The following is a 14,778-nucleotide window of genomic DNA, read 5'->3' as shown; positions in this document are numbered from 1 at the left end:
AGGGCGGGAAAGCGGCAGGGAGCCGCCCCCCGAGGCGCGGTGGGATCCGCGCAGCCCGGAGCCCCTCCCACCAGCCCGCGGAGCTTCCTCGCCGCGCAGAGGAGCTAGCACGCGCCCCGCCCCCTCCCGGTCTGGCCAATGGGCGCCCGGGCCGCGCACTGTGTGGCCCCGCCTCCGCCAGGGAAACTTGAAGCAGGAGAAAAGTTTGTACAGAGGCTGGAAGGGCAAGAGCGGAGCTCCGAACAGGCAGCGCGAGAGGAAGATGAACGGCCCCAGGTCAGAGCCTCAGGCCGAGTGGACCTCAAGCCGCCCCCAGGGCGCCAAAAGCGGCCTCAGCTGCAGCCGCCAGCCCCGGTAGCCGCCCGCGCTGCCTTGGGCTGGGAAGGGAGGAGGCCCGAGCCGGGGATCGAGGCTCGGTGCCACCTGCGCGCGCGGCAGTACACCTGAGCGCCGTCCGGGCGCGGACGAGACCTGCGGGCTTCGCAAAACTTGGATCGTCTTTGAAGAAACGAAGGAAAGGAGAAAGAAAAAAAAATCCAAGATCAGGCTTCACTGACCCATTTCGCTGTCCTTCTGGTTCTCCAAGGTTTTGAAAGCTGACCACTCTGACCCCTGTACCGGAAAATTGGCAGCCACCGAGAGAGAGCAGACTCTGAGAAGGCAACGGCTTGGTAAGCTCCACACTGAGCGGGGCAAGGCTGAGGGCAGGGTGAAGGCGTGTCCAGGATATCCGAGGCTTGACCCTGGGGGCTTACGTGGCTGCCACCTCCGCGGCTACCACAGGTGAGATAGGGTTGGAAGCACTGGGCAGAGAGCGGTGGGCAGGCGCCCTTTGAGCCGAGCCAGGGAGGGAAGAGCGTGCTCTCCAAATTATCTTCCGTAACCTGGTTTCAGTGAGACTTTTATTGACTCAGAATCTGTCGGGAAAACGAGCAAAACACTTTTCCCTTGAGATAAGTCTTGTTCATCTTGGCAGTGGATGAGTTGGCTTGGAGGAGGAGAATGGCAGTACTAACGTATAAATATTAATGCCAGTAGAGTGGTGCTGCTGGCAGGACGTATCCGGAGCCTGGAGATTTCGGTAGCCGCAGTTGGTAAGTGGCTACAATCCACAGTGTAGGATCGAGTTGCTCCCCTGGTCTCATCAGCATATTGTCTCTTGGGCGCGGGTCTGACACCTTTTTGCAAGTGGTAATTTCAGCTCACCGCGTCTTTGTCTCTCTCCTACCAACCGCAGACCCAGCCTCGCGCTCCAAGGCAGTGTACCGCCGGCCACCACCATGGCCACCCCTGGAAGCAATGCATCCGTCCTGGCCTCCGACCGACTGAACAGCCCAGTGACCATTCCGGCGGTGATGTTCATCTTCGGGGTGGTGGGCAACCTGGTGGCCATCGTGGTGCTGTGCAAGTCGCGCAAAGAGCAAAAGGAGACGACTTTCTACACATTGGTATGCGGGCTGGCGGTCACCGACCTGCTGGGCACGTTGCTGGTGAGCCCGGTGACCATCGCCACGTACATGAAGGGCCAGTGGCCCGGGGGCCCCGCGCTGTGCGAGTACAGCACCTTCATCCTGCTCTTCTTCGGCCTGTCGGGGCTCAGCATCATCTGTGCCATGAGTATCGAGCGCTACCTGGCCATCAACCACGCCTACTTCTACAGCCACTACGTGGACAAGCGGCTGGCGGGCCTCACGCTCTTCGCGGTCTACGCGTCCAACGTGCTCTTCTGCGCGCTGCCCAACATGGGCCTCGGCAGCTCGCGGCTGCAGTACCCGGACACCTGGTGCTTCATCGACTGGACCACCAATGTGACGGCGCACGCCGCCTTCTCCTACATGTACGCGGGCTTCAGTTCCTTCCTTATTCTCGCCACCGTGCTCTGCAACGTGCTCGTGTGCGGCGCGCTGCTCCGCATGCACCGTCAGTTCATGCGCCGCACCTCGCTGGGCACCGAGCAGCACCACGCGGCCGCCGCCGTGGTCCAGGCCGCCTTCCGGGGCTCCTCGGCCGCCGCCTCCCCGGCCCTGCCGCGCCTCAGCGACTTTCGCCGCCGCCGGAGCTTCCGCCGCATCGCGGGCGCCGAGATCCAGATGGTCATCTTACTCATCGCCACCTCCCTAGTGGTGCTGATCTGCTCCATCCCGCTGGTGGTGAGTGGCTGGGGCCAGGGCTCCACTCGGCCCTTTTCCTGCATCCACCTCCCTCCTCCATCTCCCGCTCCCTCCTCTCCCTCTCATTCCTCGGCTACCAACACGTCTCCTCCAGGTCGGGGCTGGATCTGCATGCTCTGCTTCTCAGAGCAGGCCCGACCTCTTCTTAGGCCCCGTCGCTAAAGAGATGCAGCAGGTGCCTTTCCCCTACATCGCCGTTTCCTTTCCCGAAAGCCGGGTTCTCTCTCTCTCTCTCTCTCTCTCTCTCTCTCTCTCTCTCTCTCTCTCTGTCTCTCTGTCTCTCTCTCCCTGTCTCTCTCTCACTCTCACTCTCTCACTCTCTCTCGGGACAGCCCCTACCCCTTGCTGACAGCCCCTACCCCTCGCTGCCTGACACTGGTCTTCAGCCTTCCGGGAACACCCGCCGCACTCTGTCAGATGCAGAGGGGAAACCCTTGTAGTGTGACTTAGCCCCGTCCTCTGCACTGTCTAGGGCAGAATCCGAAACGTCAGGTGGTGACCTCTTTGGTGTACACTCCTTACAATAGTGGGGTTTTTATTTATGTCGGGTTTTTTGGTACCTTATGTAGAATTTTAGAGCTAGAAGGGATAGTGGATGCATTTTGGTCTAGTCTAACTCCTTCACTTTACACAGGGAGTGACTTGCTTAAAATAGTCCAGCAAAGCTAGTCTATCAAGCTGAACTCCCTGCTCTTTACCATGCTGGGAAGCACATCGCAGTGCACATGTGGCCCTACACAGGCATGGTCCAGACTCAAGTTCCGTCATTCTCTCTAGGGGCCAGGAAAGCAAGGTTTCTCAGGGGGCATATTAAGGGCAGGCTGATGTACATGGGGTATTGAATTCGAATCCTCAGCTGTGAGGGGTACAGTGCCTTTCTAGAGAAATGGGGTTTTAGAGATGGTCATCTTATTTATTGCCAAGCCAAAGCCTTGCAGCTTGAAATGAACCTCAGACCCTTCTGACTCCAAACCCTTCTTCTGTTATATTACGTCATGTCTCCCTCCTTGAACGCTGCTAATTTTGGCCTTCGCAGCAGTTTGTGTATTTGAGTTTTGGTACACTTTATTTTCAGGACACCACCTTCTTTAAAATTGCCTTTGGATCAACTTTCAAAATGTTTTAAAATGTCATAAGCAGGAAGGTTGAAAGCCTACCTAGTTCTCCTCTATTTGCACTAGAAACCCATGGGCAGATGCACATACTACTGTATCTAGAGTTTCTCTTGAAAGCAACTAGTTCTGAGTTTTTCCATCTCTCAAAACACCTCATTCCTGGAAATTCTAAACTATCAACTCAAAAAAGTTCGGGTTTTTTTTATGCTGACTGAGAGCAAAAGAAAATAAATGTAACAGGTTATTATTCCTTCTTTTCCCTTATTAATGCTGTTCGGGGATCTTTAATATAAAAATATTATATCTCTCGTAAAATTGACTGTAAATGGAAGGAACTTCGAGGTGGCTGAAAGCCAGCATACAGTAGCTTCTTGCCAATTTGTATAAACAGAAGTAAATGTAATTGGCCAGAAGGGCCTTTAAACCATTGCAGGACCCAGTATAATTTACAGAATTGATTGAGCCACATAGATATATTTTACTGTCTGTAATGGCAACTCAGAATAAAGTGAGATTTTGGAAGAAACAACTCTGCTCCTGCTGGGGCTTCCTTCTGTGGCCTCTGCCTTATGTTTTACAGAACAGTAAATGCCAAAGTGAGTTGTTGTTGTTTGCAGAACATGCACTTTAAGGAACTGAGGAATTAGAGCTAGAAGCTTAGCAATAAGCACATACTTTAAAAATGTGTTTTGGTTGGAGATAAGCATGTGAAGCTGTTGATTACCACACAGTCACAGATGAATTGTTTTCTTCAAGCCTCTTATGGGCTGAAATAGCACATCTGACCCAATGGTGCAGGGCCATTTATCACAAAGCCTTTGACATTATTTGAGAAGCAAGAGGCAAGAAATTATAGGAGCTGTATTTGTGGTTTTCAAATTAACCATATTTTAACTAACAGGGACTATACTCTATATAAAGTCAGTATCAAGTAGTTGTTAAGTCATTTTACCCTGAAAATTGACAATGGCTCAGCTGAGAAGTAATCACATGCACATACCTTTGTACGTAATAAGGAATCATACAAGTAATGGCAGGTTCAGTTTTTAGCCTTTAGTTTTGGCCACTAAAATCTAATTTCAGAATCAATTTAATTGTAAATTAATGATAAGAATGGTGTCATTGTCCTACTTGCCCAGCCACAGTTTAGCAATTACTGAAAGAATTAAAAGGGAAACATCCACAATGGTAGCCTTCCTTGGGTTACTTTTACAACTTTCTTGTTTTTTCATGTTTCTCTTATTCATATTGTAATTTAAGTTGAAAGTTTCTGAACTTTGACATTTAAAATAGTCAGATCTATCTTCAGTTCCAAGGAAACTAATGAAGCATCTCTTTTATCAAATAAAGTTGGTCGCTAATCCTATTTGAGGCAAATCAAACCCTTCGAAACATTTAAAATGCTTTGGAAATAATAGAGCAAATACAGTTTATGTGCAGTTTAGCAAAGCTTGACTCACAACATGTAAGGAAAACAAGCAGTCACTGCAAAAGACCCACATTTTTTATCTTTTGGACACCAGGGAAGGAAAAACTACAGTGGCTCTTAGAGGGCAGCTGATATTGAATTTAGGATCAAAAGTAAATTTTAATTTGTTATCCAAAATATATATGTCGCATAAATAGAACTTGGAATGGAAATTTGAGAAAGGTTGGAAAGTTGGTTGTGGATATATAAGGAACTGTGCTGAAGTTGCAAAATTTTCTAAAGCGAGTCATAAGCAATGAACAGAAAAGATGTAAATACAATGGACAGGGAACATTACATGACAAGGTTCTGTGGGAAGGCGGTGGTTGTCATTTTGTCTATTCTATTTATAACCAGGCTCTGGTTTTTAAAATACAAGAGAAGCTAAAGAAATGAAAGAATCTATGCTTAAGATAATAAAAGGGATTGAATTCTTTAGAAATATGTGAGAGCCTCCTAAGGTCCTGGTGTTAAATGCTGCAGCTGGATCAACGTCTCGTGTCTAATTTTGCAGTCACTAATGTTACGATAATGATTATAATCCAATCTTTTGCCTCAGGGCTAAACAGTTACACTGTAGGATTTGAAAAGGCATTTTCCCCCCATGCACAGGCAAGCCATGGCAGTATTTATTGCTTACTCGTTTCTTTTATTTTCTTTCTTCTTACGCTGAAGTAGCAAGCATTCATCTCTGTTAAGGGCAGAATGGCCAATTTGATTCATCTTCTGCCTGGGATGGGTGAAACTTAGGTTTTCAGGAAAATAGCTTCCTGTGAGTGTTTATTTGTTTCCTTACTATAAACTAGTTGTCTGCATAAAGACTTCATCAGCATCTGATCAGCAAAGGTTTATTAGAGCAGAGGAAAGCTGTGTAGACTTTTGTTTACAGACTGAAAGTGGAATCTTAAAACAACTGATGGGGTTTCAGATGAGTAAAAATCACATCTAGAGGTACACGAGGAATACCATAAATCCAGGCACTATTACAGCAGAACCTGAAGGATCTGATTATTGTTTTCAAATATATTTGGCTAAATTAAAAAATAGCAATGCCCCAAAGCAGATTTTTAGCCATAACGTAAAATTGCAGACCCAGCAGTAGTAAGTACCTTGAAGACTGCAAAGCAGCACATAAAAGTAAGGTGTTTTCCCTGCATCTCATCCAAGTCTTAAAAAAAGCTCTAGGATCCTCAACTGCAGATGAAGATTATATCATGCTACTTCCTGGGTGGCTGTGGGTGAGTCCTAGTCTAATGTTCCTTTCGCCATGCTGTGCTGACCTGTCAAGGCTTGGTTATGGAAAATCTGCTAATAAGATACTTTTCCCCCAGAGCTGAAGTGATTCTTGCAGGCTCCTATTAGAATGTTGAAAGTTAGAGTTTAAAAAAACAAACACTGCAGAAATAAATTTTCAATGTACAGACCTGACCTATAGAGACGAGGCAATTCGCCTGCAGTTAAATGGCCAGTTAGTGAGGCAGAGGGAAGGAGAACAGAGCTCTCACTCCACCACACAGCCAAGCACTCTCTCCACTCTCCTTTACTTAGAGATTTTTTTTTTGTCGCTAAATTTTAAAAAAAAGGTAAGCATTTCTAGTAACAGCTGTGTCAATTTTGGACTCTTCACAGGGCAGTTAGGTAACTGAGCACACACAGATCACTCCTTTTATGTGCTCAGAACAGAACAAGGAGCACACACACACAAATCCAGTTACAGGTTCTTGTCATTTGTTGGAAAACATTTCTACCTCGACAGTCAACTACCAAATCAGTCTAATCAAAATCTCAACATTCTTTTTCAATTAGACATTCCCCACCAACAAGTTAATTCTTAAACAGGAAGTATGTGTTTTTGATACCGTGTCATTAACTATATACCCCAAAGCTACCTCTAAGCTGTGGTTTAAAAATTATTGGTATATTCCACAGTGGCCAAGCCTCCACATATTTGTACTAAAGCCCTTTCATAATTTGCTCATAAATTCTTTATGGAGAAGAGCCAGGATTTGAACAGAACGTGGGCATTTATCTTTACAACATGTAGCCTCCCTTATAGCTTTCCTGTCATCACATCTAATTTTGAATTTATCATCTTTTCTCCAAGTTATGTTCCAATGCTCCTGAATCCTAATGTCTAGTCATCTTTGAGAAGTTCAGAATATTGTCGTGTATGCCAATTCTAACAAGAAGCCACAGGCGCAAATCTGCAGCTACTGAAAACTAGACTAACTTTTAAAATTGCAAGAGACTGTATGTGTTGTTTGTATTCAGTGAATTCTTTTAAGGTGTTCCCCCGCCCGCCTCCGACTCAGAGGTTCAGTTTTCTCAGCAGCACACTCTTCCAAAACTGAAAACTGCCTGAACATGTTTATTTGTGTAACAAGAGCCCATTGGACATGAATTGCAGAAAAGTGCTTTCCCCTCCCTACATGACACTGAAGTCCTGCTGTGGATGGTCCCATCTTAATCTGGGGTTTCCCCCCTTTCAACAGAGCAAATCAAGTAGCCTTTAAAGTAAGGCAGAGATGGCTATATTTTTTTCAAACCTTATTAAGTGCGTGGGCATTTTGTTCTTTTTTGCCTTCTTTTTCTCTACTTCAAGTCAGTCTCCATTGAGAACATGCTGCAAAGGAAAACTCTTTCATCTTGATTTTTTTCAAATGATTTGACCAACTTTTGAGAATGTTTTTACCTGAATTTGGAATGTTGCTTTTCAAACTCATGTTTATGCTACCCCGTGAGCTCTCCTTTCCTGAGAAGACATTAAATGACCAGGTTCAGTAGCTTGTATTAATTGTAAGCACCCCCCGACCATGGAACTCCGAAATAAGGCTCTTTCATTCCCTTAACAGTAGTCAGAATTAATTACTGCTGAACATGAAGTGAGCCACAAAGATGATTCTTTCCTTGCCTCTCGTCACCTTTGATTATGTAAGTCCATTATTAATTTTTTTTAACAACACTCTGGCTTTTCTGAAAGGTCATGGGAATTTAAAAATTGAATGGTAACTCCTAATATTACATTCCCTTAAATAGCTACAAATTTCATTCCTTCTATATCCATTTCAGCTGTTGAAAATTCTTCCTCCTTTCAGTAGTAACCATGTTTCCCTAGAGGAAGCGGTGGGAGAAACAACTAGCAACAAAACATTTCTATGTTAAAAACTTGAAAAAAAAAATTTGAGAAATGCAAAGTTTAGAATTAACCAAGATTCTGTTCTGAAAGAGGGTCTTGGAGGTGGCTGGGCAAAATGCTTCTTTTTCTTTTAAATTTATTTGTTTGTTTTTGGCTGTGTTGGGTCTTCGTTTGCTGTGCGAGGGCTTTCTCTAGTTGTGGCAAGCGGGGGCCACTCACTATCGCAGCCTCTCTTGTTGCGGAGCATAGGCTCTAGACACGCAGGCTCAGTAGTTGTGGCTCACGGGCCTAGTTGCTCCGTGGCATCTGGGATCTTCTCAGACCAGGGCTCGAACACGAGTCTCCTACATTGGCAGGCAGATTCTCAACCACTGCGCCACCAGGGAAGCCTGCAAAACGCTTCTTAAGCGGCCTGTGGGACCAAAAACTCCCAAGTGGAGCAACACTGCCACCTAGAGGCTGGAAGTCTCAAGTTCGCACAAATCCTGCCTTAGGTTTTTCACTAGAGGCTACTACACACCAGGGAGGGCCTGATACTAACAGATTTAAATCTATCCTTTCTTTTACCCTTAGGAACCTACTGTGTGAGAGTAAAATACAGATCTCATGCTTTTTACCAATAATTCCCTTGTCAGGAAATAACTCTTAAACAGAAAGCCAGCCGGCCTTAAAACAGAAAAAGCAACATGGAAGTCATCTGGAGACCTGGGGCCCAGACCAAAATCGTCCACCAACAGGGTGGGGGATCTAAATAAGGTTCTCAAAACGTCCAGGTTTCTGTAACACTTCATCTGAGAAAAGGTCCGTCCGTAGACCTGAGGGAATCTCGATGCCCAGGCGCAGCTGAGAACCTCAATAAAGAGTATGGTGGGAGGAAACCAAGATGCTTTGTTTCACCGGTTTTTGAAAGGATAGAAAATCAGTCATCCTTTGTCTTGATAGTATCATTTATCCAAACATGGTTTCTAATAGTATTTTAAGAGTAGTCATCATATACTGCTGTTCATTCTAGTTCAGTTTTTATTTAGCTGTCTTCCAGAGATCAAGGTAATAATTTCATCTTAGAGCCATTTGACTGTGTTATTCTATGAGATTTGCAGGACTGCAATTGCTTATTCAAAACATTTAGCACCAGATGTGTTTTAAATTCAGAACTTCTTGGCTTTTAGAAGAGTAATTTAGTAATATACTAAATGTATAAATGTATAAAATGTAATATCCCCATCAGAACTGGAACAGGACCTCTGGAGCAAAACATAGGAATATTCACATTAAGTAGAATAAATAAAATTATAAATCACTTCATGGTCTAGTCAGTTCAGGTTTTACAACCAAAAACAAAACAAAACAAATGAATAACAAAACAATAACAACTTCTTGATAAAGGATTATAAGCCTGTGGTTGACTGAGGTCTAAACTCCAGTGTAGGAAGAAACAAATGCAGTTACACCTCACTGATCTATAGCATCATCTAGAAATAAGTTTCATATAAGTTGAGTTTTGCAGATTAATGAAATTTATTTACATATTTTAGACTTTTTAATCCAATTTGTTATAAATCTTTCTAAAATATCCCTATTCTTTCTTAGTGACTCATACACCATGAATATTAATTATTATACTGTATGGCAAAGTGGCAATGTCATCAACTCTTATTAAAGTTAGAAATATTTGTCCCTAATTAAATGGCTCCAGCTATGCTTTTATGAGTTCTTTCTTCTTTTTATGGTTTTTAATGCATCCTCCTTGGCGGTGAGACTCACTTCTTACTTCTCCCTAACCTTAAATAATTACTGAAGGCAATAATAATTATCAAATAATTACTAAAGACAGATGGCAGTTATCTTAAAACCACTATTTTTATATGAATTACAGTGAGATTTTTATATAAAAGATCCTGGTGGAATTAGAAGTAAGACCCAGACATCATCATCATCATCATCATCATCATCATCATCATCATCATCCTTTAAGAGAAAAATTCTGGGTTTTTTTTTGCATTTATATATATATATATACACACACATATATTTATTTATTGAGATATAATTGATATATAATATATTTGTTTTAGGTGCACAGCATAAGGATTCAATATTTTTATATATTACAAAATAATCACCACAATAAGTCTAATTAACATCTATCCCCACACATAATTACAAGATGTTTTTCCTATGATGAGAGCTCCTAAGATCTGCTCTTCAGGAGTAAATGTGAAAGTGTACATTTAACAAGTACTTTTTTGAAGCAGACTCACAGGTATAGAGAACAAACTAGTGGTTACCAGTGGGGAGAGGGAAGGAGGAGGGGCAACAAAGGGGTAGGGGATTAAGAGGTACAAGCTATTAGGTATTAAATAAGGTACAAGAATATATTGTACAACACAGGGAATACGGCCAATATTGTATAATAACTATAAATGGAGTATAACCTTTAAAAATTGTGAATCACTGTATTGTACACCTGTAATTTACATAACATTGTATGTCAACTATACTTCAATTTTTTAAAAAGAGAAAAAAATAACAAGTGCTTTTACCTCTAAGGAATAAAATGATAGTCTTCCTTCAGTTTACACAAATTCATACTCTTTTCATTGAGTCATTTGAAGTTCTCAGAAGTTGGCATATCATTTCATTCTTCCATGACTTGTCATTTTAAATAGAGTAATTGTATGTGCACCAGGCTTCCCTGGTGGCGCAGTGGTTGAGAATCCGACTGCCAATGCAGGGGGCATGGGTTCGAGCCCTGGTCCAGGAAGATCCCACATGCCACAGAGCAACTAAGCCCGTGCGCCACAACTACTGAGCCTGTGCTCTAGAGCCTGCGAGCCACAACTACTGAGCCCACGTGCCACAACTACTGAAGCGGGCACGCCTAGAGCCCGTGCTCTGCAACAAGAGAAGCCACCACAACGAGAAGCCTGCGCACCGCAGTAGAAGAGTAGCCCCTGCTTGCTGCAACTAGAGAAAGCCCGTGTGCAGCAACAAAGACCCAACGCAGCCAAAAATAAATAAAATACTATGTCCTTCCTTCTAAATTCAGCAAACTCCCCCTCATCCATCAAAACTCAGTCCAAGCTCCTCTCCCACAGGAAGCATCTTCTGATGCCCTCCCCTCCAGGTCTGGGTTAGCTGTGCCCCCTGTTAATGCCTCTCATCATTTACCCCCAGCAATAGTTGATCTACCTTCCTGTTTTGCACGCTAGAGGTTACTCTCTGCTTTCAAGTGTTGTTTGGTCTTTAATGCAACTTTTTGTGCCCAGAACCTATCACAATGCCTAACACACAATAAAGGCTTACTATTAAATGATTAAATGCATGAAAGAATATGAGTAAATAAGTGATTACGGTAAGAGCAAAAACGTTTAACTGTCAAAAATAAGACTCCACAACAGCAAAAAGGTTGTGAGGGTCTCCTTGTGTTTACTTCATTCATGCCATCCCGGCCTGTGCTGGGCTGGCAGCGTGCCCCTTCCCTTGAATAGCTCAAACTGTACTAGAATGAGTTGTCATCCCTATTGGGCTGTCCAGAGAGCTCATGGCTGTTTACTGGCTCAAATGCTCCAGAGACACAAAGGAGGGATGGATTCCCTGAGTGGCAGTTGTTGAGCAGAACTATAGTTCCCAGGCAGCAGGGAGCCACTGAAGGTTTAGCAGCCAAGTAGCATAATCATATCTGCATTTTAGAAATAATCTCCTGGTGGTAGTTTGGAGGATGAATTGGAAAGAACAGAAATCGGAGGTGGGAAAGCTAGTTTGGTGGTTGATGCAGTTATCCAGGTGAGGAATGCAGTTAGAGGGGAAAAAGGGGAAAGGTTTTCTTTTTTTCTTCTTTTCATTTATTGTATTTATTTCTTGACATATAGTTAGCTTATAGAAAAGATTTTTGAAGGAAGAGTGGATAACACTAGATGATTATTATAACTGGGGAACAGATTCATATAGAGAAAATAAAAACTATTCTCTGATCATTCTAGATGATAATAGATTCAGATATTGGTTTAAAAGTTTCCAGGCTATTCTTTCTAGATCCTAAAATAAATTTCTGGGCTTTTCTGTGATTAGATGATTAGTTGACTTCCAAAATAAGTTGCATTTAAATATATACAAAGCCAACTGGCATAAGGAAATGAGTGCCTATTGGGGAAAAAAAAGATACTTCATTAGATTTACAAAAACTTGAAAGCACTCACAGAAATGAAGTTAATAAAATTCTTCTCCAGGGAACTTCATGCATATGTTACCTGTACACACATTGCATTCTTTTATACCATCTTTGATCTTGGAAAGATATTCATAAGGTAGTTACAAATATATTAAAGTTACACTGACTTGAAACATAAATGTTAATCGATGGTTTTTCTGAAGCTAATTGTGTATGCTGCTCTTTTCCTGACACTTAGTAACAGAAAAGAGGGCAGCTACCTAACGTTACTAAGTTAGGTGTTGCATAAAAATGTTTCTCCCAGTTGCTTAATGATAAACACTAAATGTGGGCATCTCATTTACACAGGTGCGGGTGTTCATCAACCAGTTATATCAGCCAAGTTTGGAGCGAGTGATCAGCAAAAACCCAGATTTGCAGGCCATCCGAATTGCTGCTGTGAACCCCATCCTGGATCCCTGGATATACATCCTCCTGCGGAAGACAGTGCTCAGTAAAGCGATAGAGAAGATCAAATGCCTCTTCTGCCGCATCGGGGGTTCGCGCAGAGAGCGTTCGGGGCAGCACTGCTCAGACAGTAGAAGGACATCCTCTGCCATGTCCAGCCACTCTCGCTCCTTTCTCTCCCGGGAGCTGAAGGAGGTCAGCAGCACGTCTCAGACCCTCCTTTACATGCCAGACCTCAGTGAAAATAGCCTTGGAGGCAGGAATTTGCTTCCGGGTGTGCCTGGCATGGGCCTGACCCAAACAGACAGCACATCACTTAGGACTCTGCGAATCTCAGAAACCTCAGACTCCTCACAGGGGCAGGACTCAGAGAGTGTCTTACTGGTGGACGAGGTTGGTGGGAGTGGCAGGGCTGGACCTGCCCCAAAGGGGAGCTCCCTGCAAGTCACATTTCCCAATGAAACACTGAACTTATCAGAAAAATGTATATAGTAGTGAAGGAAAGAAATACAGCACTATTTCTGGAAGCTTCTAAGATCCTGTGCAATAGACACATAAATGAACTGTTTAGCCGTGCTCAGAAGGGCCCTCTTCGTTCTACAATGCACATTAGAGAATATCCTGGCTTTTGGGCACTTTTCAGCAATCAAGTTGATTCCTATGGGTCCCGAGGTCTGAAGCACATTGGTTGCCATCTCGCTAGGATACAGGATTTCGGTTACAACTTGATGGCTGGGAAGATGTACCCTCAGTTTTTCTACTTGATAGGAGGATGGCATAAGTTTGCTATTTTCATAACATCAAGAGCTTTATATCTGGCACACAGCAGAAGGCCAGGTATAGAAGGGCTCTATTCCAATAAACTAGGAGGACTATCTTATGGATGATTTAAGTGTCTCACTAAAGCATGAAATGTGAATTTTATTGTTGTAAATATGATTTAAGGTATTTAAAGTATTGTCTTCTCTGTGAGAAGGTTTATTGTTAATACAAGGTATAATAAAATTATGGTAACCCCTCTCCCCCTAGTATAACCAGCTGAAGTTGCAGATGTTAGATATGTTTCATAACCAAGTTCAGACTATGGTGTTGAAAATTCACAGTGAGAGTCGTATCTATAAAAAAGATAAATTTTTAAAAGAAAGAGTTTAGCACTATTAAAGGAATAAAGCAAAATACTATTTAAGACACGAAAATTACAGGCCAAAATGTTAAAGTTCTTTCTAAGCTATGTGTAATACATAGTGAAAAACGTTTAGTGATGCTGCATGCATTTATCCAGAAAACTGTGATTTCAGGAGAACCCAACATGCTGATAAATATTTTGTACTTCTGTCTTCTCTAGCTGGTACTTTTTAAAATGTAACATAAATTTTAAAAAGTGTTTAATAAGTAACCCATAATTGAAGTGTATAATATAAAAATAAAAAGTCTAAGCAGCTTGTTTTCCCCCCAGAAGTGTGCATAGTTTTACTTTCCTAAGGAATGATCTAGAATATTCTTTAAAATTTAAGAGAAAGGCAGATTGCACCATGAAGGGCTTTACTTGGAGGCGTGGAAGGATTGGTTAAATTAGCCTTTCACAGATGTCACAACAGAAGGGGTACAGAAATTGGGCATGTAAGGGTCATCTTTTAAAAGTTTTGTGTTAACGCCCAGTAATGCTGTACACATATTTGAAGGACCTTCTCAAAGAAATATTAAGCATGTTTTGTTGCTTAAAGTGTTTTTGTGAATTGCTTGGTTGTAATTAAATTGAGCCTGATAGTGATGTGGTTTTAAGCAGTTGTACCAACTGAAATTATTTTGGAGATTATAATAAATAAATACACTCAGTCTGAGTTCCATATCATCAGTTCTGGAAAACTTGTGTGATTGCTGGGTGTTTGTTTCAGGTCATCTTTCATCTTTTTAAATTGAAATATTTAAAATTTTTTATTTTAAAATAATGTCGAAGGTAAAGTTACAAGAATAGCACAGAGCCTTGGATCCACTTAATGAAGACAGGCATTTAGAAACCAAGATCTGGGTGCAAAGTGTACTCAAAATTACCAGTCTGTATGGATAGTAGGGGAGGCAGTATTATGCTTAACTTGCTACATGTAAAGGATCCAAATATTTAATATTAAAAAATTAGCATAAACTTGTGAACCTTCCTACTTGTTAATTCTCTAGATCAGTGCTTTTCAACTTTAGCATGCATCACAGTCATCTGCAAGTCTTGTGAAAACATGAAGTTTCTGATTCAGTAGGTCTGGGGTATATCCTAG

At 42.7% G+C, this 14,778-nt stretch overlaps 1 protein-coding gene across 1 annotated transcript; it reads left to right on the top strand.

The window, feature by feature from the left end:
- Positions 1-224: 224 nt before the first annotated feature.
- PTGER4 (prostaglandin E receptor 4) lies at positions 225-14,290 on the top strand. The gene is made up of 3 exons (XM_082622363.1): positions 225-671; positions 1,238-2,150; positions 12,410-14,290. Exons 2-3 carry the CDS (start codon positions 1,281-1,283, stop codon positions 12,998-13,000), a joined length of 1,461 nt encoding a protein of 486 aa, XP_082478489.1. The 5' UTR covers positions 225-671; positions 1,238-1,280; the 3' UTR covers positions 13,001-14,290.
- Positions 14,291-14,778: the final 488 nt, after the last annotated feature.

The sequence above is a fragment of the Mesoplodon mirus genome (assembly GCF_964341445.2).
Source record: "Mesoplodon mirus genome assembly, chromosome: 5".
NCBI classification, from domain to species: domain Eukaryota; kingdom Metazoa; phylum Chordata; class Mammalia; order Artiodactyla; family Ziphiidae; genus Mesoplodon; species Mesoplodon mirus.
The sequence above is the reverse complement of the archived record's forward strand: the minus strand, read 5'-3'. Positions and strand labels throughout refer to the sequence as shown.